We start from the raw sequence: 15617 nt of genomic DNA, 5'->3' as shown, positions 1-15617 counted from the left end.
CCTCTTTCAGGAAGCTCTACTTGATGGCACACATTATAAAAGGTGTGAGAAAAAATGTTTCATACATAAACAACAGTCTTGATTTACCTTAAAGAACGCTTAAATAAGAATCTGTACATTCGGGCAATGCATGCATTTCACATTTGAAAACAATTCAACTTTTCAGCTACTCTTGATCTATCCAGACTCCAGACGGACACAAACACATACCTGTGGGGATCTTTTGAAACTGGAAGTATGTACACACATTCCCTCTTGGTGAAAGTGCTTTCTATCCAGGATTTCTGGGACTGTGAAAAAGAGGAGATCATTATTCACACTACTCTGAGTAATGCATATGACAGTACAAAGAAATTAATACATTAATAATTAATAGAGAGAATAAAAGTACCTCCTTAAGGCCTCTCTTTATATACAAGTTATACCATTTTTTAAATGCCATGCTTAATTCTGTGGCAATGCCAGCATATTTTTTCTGAGAGACACAAAGGCTGGCGCATCGTAAATTAACTAAAATGACACCGCGGTTACTTCAGATCTGATAATCTTGGATTTATTTCAAAAGAATGCGCAGGCAGTGTAGCAAACAAATACACATAACCAGAGCAAATCCTTCTTATTTGCACTGGCAGACAAAGAGAAGTAGCCTAGTTCAAATGCACACGTTCAATCAGGCCCGAATTGTAAAAGCAAGGTGCTATAAATAAAGTGTTTTTATAAATACTTTTGATTCGGGTTGCAGGTGTTCTTCTCTTACATCTTACAGGGTTCCAGAAAAATGTTTTGGACAAAAATCATATAGCTAAAAGTACCCAAGTAAATCACCTCATCTGTATACAGTATTAAAATGCATCAAGGAAGCAGCATATCCAAAAAGAATTATGAGTAACTGCGCAAAACGCACACAACAAATTTGTCATGGTTGCTTTCAAAAGTAAATCATTGTGATAAAACGAGATCAAATAAAATTTATGTATGTTAATTAGAGAAAAATAAAAGAATAAAAATTACAAATGAAAGCCGTTTTTCCCAATAAATCAAAGGTAATGGGAGAAAGCAAATTACTAAAGCCTTTCCGGCATTAGCAAATACAAGCATCACATTTGTCACAAATTTACCCTTTATTCTATCATTGTTCTACAGTTTTTTTGTACCTTACTCTCATCAGTGCGCTTAATTTTTAACTCTCTTTTATCACTTCATCTTGTTATTTTATCACAGTGTACTCCTGATGCTTTTGTGCCAACTTGTAAAGCATTGGGGTAGTATACCAAATGTGCTCAATAAATAAAGTTTATTATTACCTTGTAGTCATCATCTTCATCGCTATGTAACAAGGCAGAGTAACGGAACATAACAAGAGATCTTCAGGCATCTCCCACACCATCCAAGAGACTTCCTATCACTCGCACAGTGCACAACTGAAGCAGTCTTACAGCACAAAATGGCATGCCCTATGAATTCTGAATAATCTATGAGTTATGAATAATCTTGTTGTGTTAAAAGAAGAGCAGCCACCACTGAAAAGCATGGGTTTCTCCAGCAACATCTCTGCGCTGGTGAATCCGTAAAGGCATGGGACATGCTCAATCTGGGCTTGATGAATGTTTATAAGAGGCCAGGGAGAGCGGGGGAGAAAAAGAAAGGCTGGAAGAGGCAACAAAGGGGGAACTGCAGAGGGACGGCGGTGATATATACCATAGATACCGCGCAAGGGGCATCCCGGCTCATTAGAGCACCACGCTAAACTCATCGGTCGTACTTTACCACCACCAACACAACGGGCACCGGTCGGACTATGTTAAAAGAGAGAGGAAAAAAGCTTTTCCAGTCACATTTTCACTGTTGTTTGGGACAACCGTTTTCCCAGAACCACAGAACAATTTGACAATTAATCCAAGCTGGAAAAAAAACATATCTTTTACATCTCAACATCTTTTTTTTTTTTTTTTTTTTTTAAAGCTGTCCCATCAAAACAGATCTACTTGTAATCAAAGAGTTAAGCGACAGACAATTCACAACTTTGTCTCCAACTGGCCAGTAACCAAGGCGCTTGAAAATGTCAGGCAATAAAAATGCCAAGCCTGAAACCTCTTGCCAGAATACAGTACTTTTGTTAGGCAGTAACCCATCACGGTTCCTTCGTTTCAGAACACAAATACACATTCTTCAAGTAAAACTTAACAGACCCCCTAGAAATGTAGTTTTTGTCTATAGTATGTGTGAGGGCATTAAAGCAAATGTTATCTCAAAATCTGTCAGAACTCATTCTGGATAAATGAGTAGGTTAACAAACCATACTTTTCAGCATATTTCTGATTTTGTCAAATGTATTAAACAATTAACCCATTCAAAATGTAGAGTGAATGCCATGTTGCATGAAATGTGCTGCCAAAGAATTAACAAGACAATGTTGATTCACTCTTCTATTTGGCAGAAAAACTGAATGGGTGGAGGGGGGACGATTGAGGATGTTAAACAATCAGGGGACCATTTTCTAAATGCAATTGGCAATCACAACTGCCTGGTCATTGACCTGGGCACAGCAGTCATTTCTCTCTATTAAGTCATCCTCCCTTCAGCTGGAGGAGTTCCATTCAGCACAGGACGTGTACAGTGCATGGCCACAGTGGGCGACCTGATGATACTCTATTGGGTTTCGGACACATGAACAGGGTGACATCTCCATGCAAATGTACAGGAGCTCATCTATGGTGACATCCTGGGGTCTGTTGTAGTTTTGGATGCAGGTTATGGACACAATGGCTTATCAGACATAGTGCCCTCCAAAATTACTGGAACCCTTGATTAGCAAATAAAGGCTGTTGAAAATAAACACAGGTGCTATATGTAGGGTCACCCACAGGGCATTTAACTGACACTACAATCAATATCCTCATGGGGTCCTCATTAGCACTAGATTAGCACAATCACCTGACTAATCAAGCAATTGCCAGCTAATTGAAAACCTAATTAAGAGCAATTTGTTTTCCAAACACTGTGCACAGTGCAATATATTATTAAAATGCACACAAAACAACAATAGTCCAACTACAGGGCTAAGTAGCCTACTAAAAACAGGGATACCAGGAATTTTGACTACACTCTTTCTGGGAAATAGAATCATTATAACTACATAGGCTACTTTACACATGTATTTGAGAATAAATATCTCATTACCAGGGCTGTTTATTATGTCTTTTTTGCTCACCTTTGTCAAGGGTGCTAATAATTTGAAGGGACTGTATGCAGGGCTCAAGGCAGTCCACTGTCCTGGTCATTGTCTGTTACAAGTTCATTTCATGTCAATGTATGACTAATATAGGCATGACAATGTTAACGAGTGCACTAGTATCTACTGTAACAAAGCCAATACTGACCTCCCTGCCCTCACAGCCAGCTATCCTCTTGTCATTAATCTTGTAGCTATTATTACATTTATTACAGTTATTACATTTTTGTTAAGCCTTTATCAGAGCACCTTTCCATCAGTCTTTTATTACTGACATCATGCAATGTACATACATTTAAATGATCAATACTTGTTACCATTGCCCTGGTGGTTGAAGCTCTACATGTAGCCCATGTATCAGAATTCAACTTCCAAACTTATCAAACCATGCAGGTTTGACAACTTTTATGAGTCAATGTTTAACCCACTGTCCTTCTATGGCTCTTCATGGGCTGCTGAGCTACAAATACAGGCACTGAAACGTAAGACAGCCTTGTGCTGAGAATTAATCCATTGTTTTAAGAAAGAATATAAACTTCACCACACATTTTCTACTCTAAATTGCAGAAAGCTGCTGAACGGAGTTTGTGATTTAAAAAAAACTCTTTCAACTGCTGGACCACTTGTTGCCTAATCAGTCGCTCCACTTTCCCACCACAGTTACATATAATACCAGACGTGACAGGACTGTAAAGCCCTGCAACAATAATTAACCTTTTCCTCCCACCTTATGTTATTAGAACACAGATAAGATCCGGCAGGCCAATTCACTCACCTCATTCTTCACCAGAAACCGTAATATTTCAGATGTGTCTAGCCGGGCTACACAGCTCTTGTCGGATCTCTAAACCCCCATTTTACAAATCCCAAGCAAAGTTTGCAAGCATAAAATTGCTAAACCAGCAGAGTATGATGCAATTTTTCTCCCCTAATCAATATCTCAGTGAAATTCATACTGAAAAAGCTTAAGCCTGAGCAAGTTCCACTATAAGTTTATAGTATCAGCAGTTTACATATTTATGGGCCTATTTCAGATTAGTGAAAAATGTAGCTCTCTCATCTATGAACACTGGGGACATGAACTGCACAGCACCCCAGCCCCCCCCACCCCACCCCCACCTCATTTTCCAGGATGTAACAACAACCAATTTATAGGAGGAACCAGATTTGCACCCAGCCTTTCTTTAAAAAAAAAAAGAAAATCTGTGTTGACTTAATTCTTCTCTGAACCCAATTAACTTACAACCTTGTGATGAGTCACGGGAGCAGTGTGATCTACAACCAGCTTTCCCGCTGTTCACAGTGAGCATGTGGTTCCACAACCAGCTTTCCCACAGTTCACAGTGAGCATGTGGTTCTACAGCCAGCTTTCCCACAGCTCACAGTGAGCATGTGGTTCTACAGCCAACTTTCCCACCATTCACAGTGAGCATGTGGTTCTACAGCCAACTTTCCCACCATTCACAGTGAGTAGCCTATGTGGTTCTGTAAGCAGCTTTCCTGCTCTATATTGACCTATATTGTCCCTTGGAACTTGAATTGAACATCGCTTGCCCCTCAGACTTTGCATTCTGCGTTCATGCAAGTTTAGTTCATTCATCAAGTTTATTGTACAACACAGCCTACAGAGGACCGTTTAAATGTATGATTATCATTAAAATATACACAACAGGATAGATTTGAATCATTGGGGTCAATAGAGGAATCCCAATTTTTTTGATGATGAGGCTAAAGAATCAAGTTTCAGAATAGCGGCTTTATCAGTGATCCCAAAACCACAATAATAAAATTACGGACCGTTTAAAACCTCAAAATTGAAATCACTGCCAAAACCTCTAAACAAAAAAGGTGTTAGTAACTGCAATGCTCAGATTCAATCTAACTGTAAAGAATTTTGTCCTTATGTTTGAGTAAAGGCTTTCAGCAAGTAGGCCACTTACTTTTACTTTTTAAATGTAAACCAAAGAAAGAAATGTCAAGGCAGACTGATGGAATTCAAAGTAATATCATCTCATGGGGGAACCTCATCCAGGGTAATAAAATGCATGTTAAAAAAAAAAAAAAAAAAAAAAAAAAAAAAAAAAATTTACAGTTTGTATCAGGTTTCCTACAGTGCAATTTCAGGACAATATGCATTGCTGCTGGCTTGAATCTGATCCTGTCGGAAGCTGTAAGCTACATCAAATATCCCAAGGTATAATGAGAACTACCATGAGATAGACAGATTGTCTGTATGAATAGTGATATGATCACAATGTCATATTTCCTATTACATCAGTGTATCATAAACAGGAGAAATGATTAAAGCAGTGAAGACCAACGCTTCACTCTAAGTTGTGGATCACTTTGTCAGCTGACAACAGCACCAAGAGGGAGGATAGATGTGTAAAACTCATTTAAATTAAAAAATGAAATTGTGACTTAATGCTGATCATATATAATGCATTTTCAGGGATTTTTCCAAGCACAAAGAGCTTTCTGTAAGACCAAGTTCCACCATTTAAAATAGTTGATATGGCTCAGCGCACCAATATAAAAACTGGCCATAGGCCAACCTGTCAGGCATTGTGCCAAGCCAGCAAAGAACAAATTACAACTTTGGGTCACTGTCTAGCCATTGTACAAGCCTGTCTGGCAAGTAACACTTAATTACACAAAAAGTATGTCTTTTCTCAAAAGTTAAAATGCTACACAATATGAACCACAAATAAGCAAAAACCGTTTTATTCGGAACCGGCTCTCCATACCCATACCCAACCCAACGCATACGCAAGCGGAGCTTTAACCAAGTGCGCTACCCGGCAGCCCTGTAGTTAGTCATTTATCCTTTCTGATGCCCGTGAATCAAAAACGAATAAATGCTCTCTGCACCTTGTAACATTCTACCTGCAGTGACAATCAGAATGAGGCACGGGTCTTAGAGGTCACTGTGGTGAGCAAACAACGGGACAACAATGCAGAGAGGTAAACATTCCAAAAGCACAGTTACTGATGCCCAGACATGAAACAGCCCGCCTGCGTTTTGTAGCTCTTCGTTGCAACAAGAAGTATGAAATCACTTACTGGCAATTTCTTTATTAGATACAGTTCATCCCAGGGATATAAGTGTGATTAATCAACCAAGGAGAATGGCACGTCTAGCAGTGGTTCGATAACATACACTTTTATAATGGTCATATTTCTTTCTAAGTTGTAGAAACATTTGCAGAATTAAATAGCCTATGACCAAAAATCATCTGTAAGGACAAAGACTTGTGTCAATGAGTTCATTCACTGAATTACATCAACAATGTCTCACTTGAGAACTGATGCACACTTCTCAATCTTAACTTCAACTGCTCTCTGCTATAGCTTGTCCATTTTCTAATCCTTATCTAATCATCATCACTACATGCACAAAATGCAAAAACCTCTACATTCTCTGTGGATTGATAACAGCTTCAGAAAATGTACTTTGCGGCTATCAGTCACAAATCTAAAGGCAACCTAATTTGTTAACATGTCACTGCAGCCAATCTCATACAAAAATGATAAGCTGTCACAGGCTACACACATGCATACAGAACAAAGGGATTTTTTCTGTTCCCCAAAAGCAAGTTGCAGGGTACTCAGGAAATTGGTGGGGAAAGGGGAAGCAAAGCCCTGAAAAACAAAGTCTCCCCAATAGGTGAAACACTTGTTCTATTGCAATATCCACAACAGCACCAAAAGCCAGTTATTGCCATTGCTTTGTAGAAAATGCAGATTTCTCCACAAAACTGAACAAAGGAATAAACCCTACATAATTTGAGCAGCACACTGAAGAGATTAATAATTTTTTTAATTACCTTTCAAATAACCCTGGTGTGACTGCAGGAAAGGAGATGGCACTTGGTAAAATGAACTCAGAACCTTAACACATACTTGCCAAAACTCCAACCAGTGACAAATCAAATCTCAAACTGCTTTGATCATTTTCTAATCAACATCCAAAAGTGTTATTTTCAACTTATTTTAATGCTCCCCCTTCTCCCCAATTTGGAACACAAGCAGATATCAGCTCTCATTGCTGGAACATGCACAACTGATTTGGGAGAGCTCAAAAAAGCACATGCTCTCCTCTGAAGTATGCAAAGCCAAAAGTCACTTCTTATCACACAGCAGCTCCTAAATCAAGCTAGCACAGAGAGGAGTCAAATGACGACACTTCACGTTTACCAGGTGGACTTGAGGGTGCCAGATCGACCAGCTGGGGTCCCTATTAAGGGATGAGACGCAGATCCCGGCCTCCTATACATTTCAGCCCAACAGGCAGACTTGTGGGTGCCCAACTGACAAATGCGGGTCGCTGATGCACAATGACATCATCCCAGCTGACTGTAACCCTTCCATCCTCAGGCGATGTCAGAACCATTCCCACGTTGTCCTGTGGGGCTACCAGCTGCATGCAGTCGGCACTGTCGCGGTCAGGTGTGAAATCAGTACCAGACCATGGGGCCCAGACAGAGCCTTATCAGGATGTGCCACCCAGCAGCCCTGATGCCCGGTTTCATGGAAGGGGCAAGTTGATGAAATGCTGCCATTTTTCACTTCAAGTTTTAGGCCTACATATCAGTCACTAGTGAAAATTAAAAATTAAAAAACAGATCAAGACTCTTCAAAACAAACTTCCATTTCAGAAGCTGACTGGTGATCAATAAGAATTCACAAAGCAGCACAGTTAACACCAGCAGGAGGATTAAAAATTACAATGCCCAATATCTGTCAATGCCAATGACAAGGGAAATTACCATTATCACCATATCATGAATATCGCAACATGGATTTTTCTACATAGACTACAATACACATACAAAATTCCCCAGACATAGCCTATTTTAACAAGAGGTGTACACATTGTTAATTTTTCTCCTGAGCCCTGGGAGAAAATTCAGACAGATTTTCTATACATTGCACAATTACCAACTCAAAGAGAACCAGTAAGAGATCTGACACTCTGTTGACAAAGCTCTGTTAGGTGGAGTCGTTCATGGGAAAGTTCCACATAGGACACTCAACATGAGCCCCTCAGCAAGAGATAAGATCTGCTGCAGAATTTAAACACTTAAAGGAGGCACTGCTGTTGGGTCCAAGTACTGCAATTGCAGCACGATACCCAAGGCAATAAACAGTGGATAAGTGTACACAGCGGGTTCCATTTTTTTGGAAGGTGTGGGGCAGTCCTCCACCTGCCAATACAATGTAATACTCAAAGTGCAAAATCAAGATGGCAGATGTCCACTATGAAGCCATCCTCTGAAGTAACATGTATGACACTGAACTACCACCTGCTCACAAAGTTCAACCATTTCATTCACATAACCAAGAGACACCAAGTAGTTACTTATCCATAATCCTGTTACTTAATGACACAAACAGGCTTATACATTGTGAAGTGTGACCACGAGGCAAGGTTGAAATTTGACAAGAGAACTCTTAAATGGAAACTGCTTATATTTGATTAAATCATCCACTACAAAAAAATTCTAAACTTTCTTGTCCATTTGCACCTAATGCAAACTTTTACACAGAGGTCTCAAGGTAGCAGAACCTGCCATTTATTTCATAGCCTGTTTCAAACAATGAACAAATGCCATTTGGACATATAAAGTGAATAATGGATTACCAACACACTCTTAACCAATTTATTCAAAACACTGAATCCATGTCAGACTGCACCAAAATTCATTCATAAAGCCACAATAAAAGCTTGGATTTTTAACAATTTTACACTTGGTACAGACCTTTCCAAAAACTGGTTAAAAGTTCATCCAAATCCCTAAGTCTTTAGGTTTGGTTAGATTCACAACAATTCATTCAATTTAACCAGGGAGAGGACTTCTAGGGTGAATAATTAGTAAACACACCATAGGCTTGTCAACAACCACACACAACAACTATTTAACTAACATGAGCACACACAAACTAAGCCAGCTATACCAGGAAATATTTCATTGGCGATTATGCAACTGTCCACCAAACAACAAAAGCCTACCATCCTTACTGCAATGCAGTCGAGAGTTCCTTCTTTTTCCACTAGACTTGAAATGGCAACACAGGTATGGAAAGTAATTTACTGAATGAGTGTGCTTTTGTAACATATCTTCAGACTATTCAATATCAAAAATGATTTTTATTTATTTATTTTGCTCAGGAACTAAAAATAGAATCATTCTTTATTTGAAAAGACAGCTTTTGTGGTGCAGCTGATATCAGAGTAGCTAGCTAGGTAGTTACACATTTAACTGCACCAAACTACATTGCTAACCTCTGACCACAATGGATGTGACCTGTCAAGTCCAAATGAACCTGATTCTCTGTCATAATTGCAATACACTACCACAAACATGTCCACAATTACCACACACAAACAGAATCAAATTTGTAATATGACATATACAACTTCAGCCCTTGCTGTACCTGGGAAATTACAACAGCATAGCTTCATAAGGAATGGTAAACCGGTTAATGTAGACAAATGTTTCTTTCAAATAAATTTGACAACACAGATGAGATGTTTCTTCGATCACCTTGAATCTCCCATCATTAGTAGCACTCAGGAGTGGGAAACAGACCAGCCACTACAGAAAGGTGAAATAACAGATTCAATCAAAGCAATGCAGAGTGGCAGAGCCCCCAGACCAGATAGTTTCCCCATGGAGTTTTACAAGAAATTTTCTAAAAACATTTGCACCCCTTCTAGATATGTTCAATGACTCTCTGGACCTGGAAACCTTGCCACAGTCGCATCCATCACACTGCTGTAGAAGCCAAGAAAGGATTCAGTTGAGAGTGGGTTGTATTGCCCAATCCCTCTCCTGAATGCAGACTATAAAATACTGGTAAAACTTTAGCCTTACATCTGGAGAAACTCATATCTAACATTAGCTCACCTCATCAGAGAAGTTTTATCAAGAACATTCTTTTACCAACATCCAACATCTCTTGAATGTTATACTACTGCATCTGGGAAGGTCCCAGAGGTGGTGATCTATCTGGAGTCAGATAAAGCATTTTTATAGCACAGAATGGGAATACCCATTCAAGGTTATGGAGAAGTTTGGTCTGGACCCAAGTTTGTGGCCTGGGGAAAACTCCTCCATTCCTGACCTAAGGCTTCAGTTGTCACTAATAAGACAAGCTCACAATATTTTAACCTGTCACGGGGAACCTGTCAGGGGTGCCTTTTGAGCCCCCTGCTGTTTGCTTTGACTACGGAGCCTTTATTGGTCAATCTGGAATCCTCACCTGTTATAAAAGGCATTCGTAGGTAGGGCTCATATCACATCGCAGATTGTCTTGTATGGTGACGGTCTACTACTTAACTTACTTACAGCATCTAGTGTCGCTATTATGTTGAAATCCTTCACAGATTGCCAAGATTACCAGTAATTACCAAGATTTTATGCACCTTGTTCATCAATGTCAACAATCTTGCAATTTTAGCACACCATGAACATAAAACCATTAATATTTGGTTGTCTGTCCACCACGTTAAGAGATTTTTCTTGTTTTAGGTGGTGCCATGCTCACGTTAGCTACTGATTCTAGTAACCTGCAGTAAGCTGAATAATGGCAAAATTGTTTTAGGGCACGCAAACTCTTTCAAACTGATTAATCTCAACTTTGATAGCTAACATTCGCTAGCTAGCTACGAGAGGCGATATCTGTGTAACACTAGCTAGCTAGTTGATTATCTAAATAGAGTTGACGCAATAATATTATGCTGGATTATGGATGTAACACTCAACCACACTGATACAATACAGTTATGACAATACGGTAACATTAGGCTATACTATTGACAGTGCAAACAAGACACACAGTGACATTGCGGTTCCACAAGAATATATTAAAGATCATAAACTTACTTTCATTTTGAGAAGCCTTGGAGAACAATCTATAAAGACAAATAAACCCAGCATGTCTCCGGTCCACTGCACTCTTATCAGTACCCGCACGCGCTCTCGCTCGGCAGTAACAGAAAGGGACTGACAGAGGAGGCACTCTCATCGCATCAAGTTTCCCAGGGAATAACTCAGAGGATGAATCATGTTTCGGAACAGCGCCCCGCAGAGGCTGCCATGCGCAAATGATCATTGATTTCCAAATTAATAAATATTTGCCGTTATTTTGGGAATTTAAAAAAAAGTTTTTGTTGACCTGGCAGCCCAACACCAGGCCTGTACAATTATAGAGAAACAGTGAATATGGAAATCAAAGTGCAATAATTCAACATCTGCAAGCAAATTAAAACCAACTCTTGAATTACAAATAAACAATAGACTTTTTTTCCTTTTGACTGACAGGACATAGCCTAATCAGAGCTGTTTATCTGTTGTTTCTACACAATCGGCCAACGGCCATTCGTGCAGATTGCTCATTTTATCAGCCGATAGAGATCGTTGGCCAATATGTTGGTGTATTCCTGCATGCCACAGATGCCACACAAGACCAGCAGATCTAATGCACTTGATATAAACTTGCAGTTGAGTACATAGATGGCCATCTCTGACATTCCAAATGATGATGATCAGCCCTTTGAGACATAAGCAGAAAGACATTACATTTTTTGCACCTTTACTAGCTCAAAGAAGTCTATTAGACTGGAAGTTGCCTTATCCTCCTAAACCATTCTTTTGGTTCAGTGATTTAATGTTTTTAATATGAGGGAAAAAATAAAGCCTACCTTGAGAGGGTGTTCTAGCTAATTTCAATCAACTTGGGATTCTGATTTACTGTTTCGATCATTTTGAAACCCTCCCTGGTGCCTCCTGAAGAATTACAATTAATGTCCCATTTCGTCGCCCTTTTTTAATTGTACTCATATTTATTTTCTTTTACTTCCTCACTTCCCCCTCCTTTTTTCAGTCACACGGTTGTACCTAAATTTAATTTCTTAACAACCATGGCCGTGTGAGGGTTAGTTCTGTATGTATAGGGTTGGCTAATGTTCGGATCAGAATTGGGAATATTATTTCGATAAATTTCCACAAAACCTTTGTATTGCATATATTTGGTGCAACTTTGAATCATGAACAAAACATACAAAAAAATTTTATTTGACAAGCAGTTTGACACTACTTTGCAGGCTATACCCTTCAGTTACCCATTACATTTTAATAAGAATCATTTATTTGACCCTGATTTTAAGAAAAAATCTTTAGAGATGAGGAGAGAAATGCTTTCCTCATACACATATTGCCAGGAATATGACTGAGGTGGCTCTTGAATTATTACACCGTTGTGTTTATACTGCACAGGCTATTCCAGCATGTGTAAAAAGATAAATATGAAACACAATGAAGCAATACACATATCCATATACTTAATCCTTAATTGTTGTATCTGATTTTTCAAGCACTTCAAGCATAAAAGACTCAAACGTGTGAGCAAGTGCATCTGAATACCTTTATGGTTCCTTTAACAGAAGTGTGTGGTTATGGTAGCAGCAAACAGTTTTATTTAATTACTGTGTCGTAATCCTGGCAGTACATTGTAGTAGTTTGTGGTAACCTTAGTGCGCGGTGGGATCTTGTTCTTTGGTGCAATGGTAATATGTGGTAACGTTATCTTACTTAGATGAGGGATTTATGCCAGTAGTTTGTATTACAATATGTGGTAATATTAGGTACAGGTGGTGTGTGTGGTAAAATGTGGCAATATTCTTTAGAATCCAGAATGCAGTCATTTGCACGCTCCAACAGCATCGTGAACTGAAGCTGTTAGTGGACTAAAGTGTATGTTTCAATTCGAAAACCGTTTTAACCAGCTGCCTACAGTCACGCAGTCACAACGCAGTAGTAGCCATTCAACAACCTTGCACTGAGTGATGGCTAACCTACTCCTGGTCACTAGCTAAAACTTCAGCTGAATTACGGCTCGCTATATTTTCCAAATTAATTGACAACAGGATTGCATTAACGTAAGAAAACATAATAATATTGCATATGCATTTCTTGACATTGTCTCTATTGATCCACATGCAAAATATTGCTGTTTCCAATTCAACGATTAATAATTTCACTACGCTAGTATAGTGCTAAACTCCCGCGTCATACTGACGTAGATATTCGGATACACTGGAGTATGACTAACGCATTGTCAGAAATAAAAAAGCTATCTGAAAACATCTGAAGTTGTCTAACGTTAGCTAGGTAACAACAAACGTTCGATATAATCTGTAGGCTACAACAATCCCGCGACGCTTGACAAATGGCACGCTTCCTAACGTTAGCTGGCTAGCAACCTGACCAGGGTGACCACCCAAAAGACATTAACTGCCTGGGTTGCTATATCGTAGCTACTAGTTATGTCTGCGCAAGCGTTAGCAAACTATATACCACACATTGACAGCAGCTATAGCAGTAAAATTATTATTAATTTAGCACGTTAAAGGTAGTCATAGACAAACCTTATAGAAAACAACTAAAACTTAGATTAGTTAGCTAGGTAGATGGGGAGACCAGGTTATTACTGCCACTATGCTAATTAACACAAAGCTTGTATAAAACTAAGATAGCTACCAAGTCAGCTTGCTATTTTCACCGCCAGATAGCTAGGACGCAAACTGCGTTAAAGAACAAATATAGCTCCTCATACACGTTAAATAAAACAGGCAGGCAGCTCAAAGTAGTTGCACCTCATGCTAGCAAGGCATTGTCACAACTTGGATACCTATCGTAGCGTGCTAGCCGGCTAGCTGCATGACACGACATTGTCATTGCGCGAGACCATGCACGAGTTGGCAAGGCTATACTGAACAGTCCTGAAAACCCCTTGTATTTAACCCTTTCTGCCGTGTTTATTGCGCTTGTTAACTCAGACCATGCGTGGTCATGCCAACATCGAATATTTTGCTAGAAAATACTTTGCAGATTTCAGGACATGAAGTAAAAATCTACAATCGACGGTAATAACATTCCAACCAGTCAACGATATACCGCTCTCGCCGTTCATCGCCTTGACAGCACACATCGACTTGCCTCACTCAGACAGCACTCATATCACCACCCGGGGCTAGCAAGCCCACACATCTCCTGGTCAGCTCTCAATGAAAAAAACAGAAACACATTCGCTGTGTTTGCATACCATTCTCTTCACCGTTCAGACTCAGGAAGAGCTGATCCGTGGCTTTTAGCCATCTATCTGCGGTGTTATCGGTTAGCCTTGGAAGGAAAGCTCGGTTGACGTTTGAGAAATCTGCCTCCGCTCCAGCTCCAGCGGAAGGTAGCTTTTTCATAATTGTGCGACTCCGGACTGACGCTGCGTGACGAGTCAGCTGAGTCAGCCCGCAGGTAGTCACGTGAGTCGGGCGGAGCAAGGGAACTGAAGAGCGGGGGGTCATATTACCGGTCGACGAGCGTGGATATCGGGATAGAGGCACACCGTAAGGTTGCGGCAAATTCTGTCGTGATTATCATTATTAGCACGACACAACTCTGCACATCTGTTAGGAAGGAATTAAATGTTGATTTATTTATTTTAAAAAAAAATTTTTTCTCATTGCAGAAACAATTAACTACTTTAAACACAGCCTAATGTGTGGCCACAGGTCGTTTTTTAAATATAGGATATTCAGAATCTGATTCGCATTTTGCTGCAAAGTCTGAAGTCACACTTCTCCTGGAATGTTTGTGATGAGTTGCCAAAGTGGTTGCTAACGTAATCCCTTGTTTCTTAATTGCAATTCGACTGCACAATGTATGATTTTAAGCATAAAGTCTGCTTTATCTGCTTCAAGGGCAGATTTCTGCATCATTAGACCCATTAGATCATTGGTCATTAAGACCGTTTATTGGCGTATCACGAAATGATTAGATATGCACCTATGTAAGTCACTAAACAGTGTGTTGAGAAGTGAACACAGTGATTTGCTAAGATTTTAATTAATATAGCCGAAATGATAATGCAGGCTTCATAATGCACATCGACATTTCCCACGTGGGCATATTGGGATGTTGCATCATTGCCCACAAGCACATTACAACAGTCATAATTTGACATACCAATGATTAAAGCATGGTAAATCAATGCTGGAGACTTCGGTGTAGGCTCATTGATTCCATAGATTCCTCGTGTAACTGCTTGCATTCAACTTTATGTAAGACAAATAACTTTAAAGTAGAATAAAGTTAGGTACATTTCAACGTCTTACGTTGGTTTCACAATTCCACCCACATTTTTTCGGGAACAAAATATTATCTGAATGAGGTGGTAAAACATCTCAGAAAGTATCTGAAAACCGTGCAACTCATTGAGGGCAGTAGCGTGAATCACAATGTCTCACCTGTGTGTACTGTCTTGACTTTTATTCAGAAATGCTATAGGAAAATAAAGATCCGTTTGAGAAACCATCATGTTTAAT

General features: G+C 39.5%; 1 protein-coding gene across 5 annotated transcripts in view; it reads right to left on the bottom strand.

Annotated features, from left to right (window-relative positions):
• trpm7 (transient receptor potential cation channel, subfamily M, member 7) overlaps positions 1 to 14520 on the bottom strand; it is a 42018-nt gene extending 27498 nt beyond the window's left edge. The window contains exons 1-2 of one of the 5 annotated variants that reach the window (XM_035417707.1): positions 14342 to 14520; positions 211 to 290 (exon numbers count right to left, since the gene is read on the bottom strand). In XM_035417707.1, coding sequence (XP_035273598.1) covers positions 211 to 290; positions 14342 to 14344 — 83 coding nt within the window. In that variant the 5' untranslated portion in view covers positions 14345 to 14520. Of the gene's footprint in view, positions 1 to 210; positions 291 to 1304; positions 1476 to 14341 lie in introns of those variants that run through there. The other 4 variants (XM_035417708.1, XM_035417706.1, XM_035417709.1 and 1 more) reach the window with 4 other exon arrangements.
• Positions 14521 to 15617: the final 1097 nt, after the last annotated feature.

Source organism: Anguilla anguilla, chromosome 5 (genome assembly GCF_013347855.1).
Source record: "Anguilla anguilla isolate fAngAng1 chromosome 5, fAngAng1.pri, whole genome shotgun sequence".
NCBI classification, from domain to species: Eukaryota; Metazoa; Chordata; class Actinopteri; order Anguilliformes; family Anguillidae; genus Anguilla; species Anguilla anguilla.
This window is presented reverse-complemented; position numbering and strand designations above follow the sequence as displayed.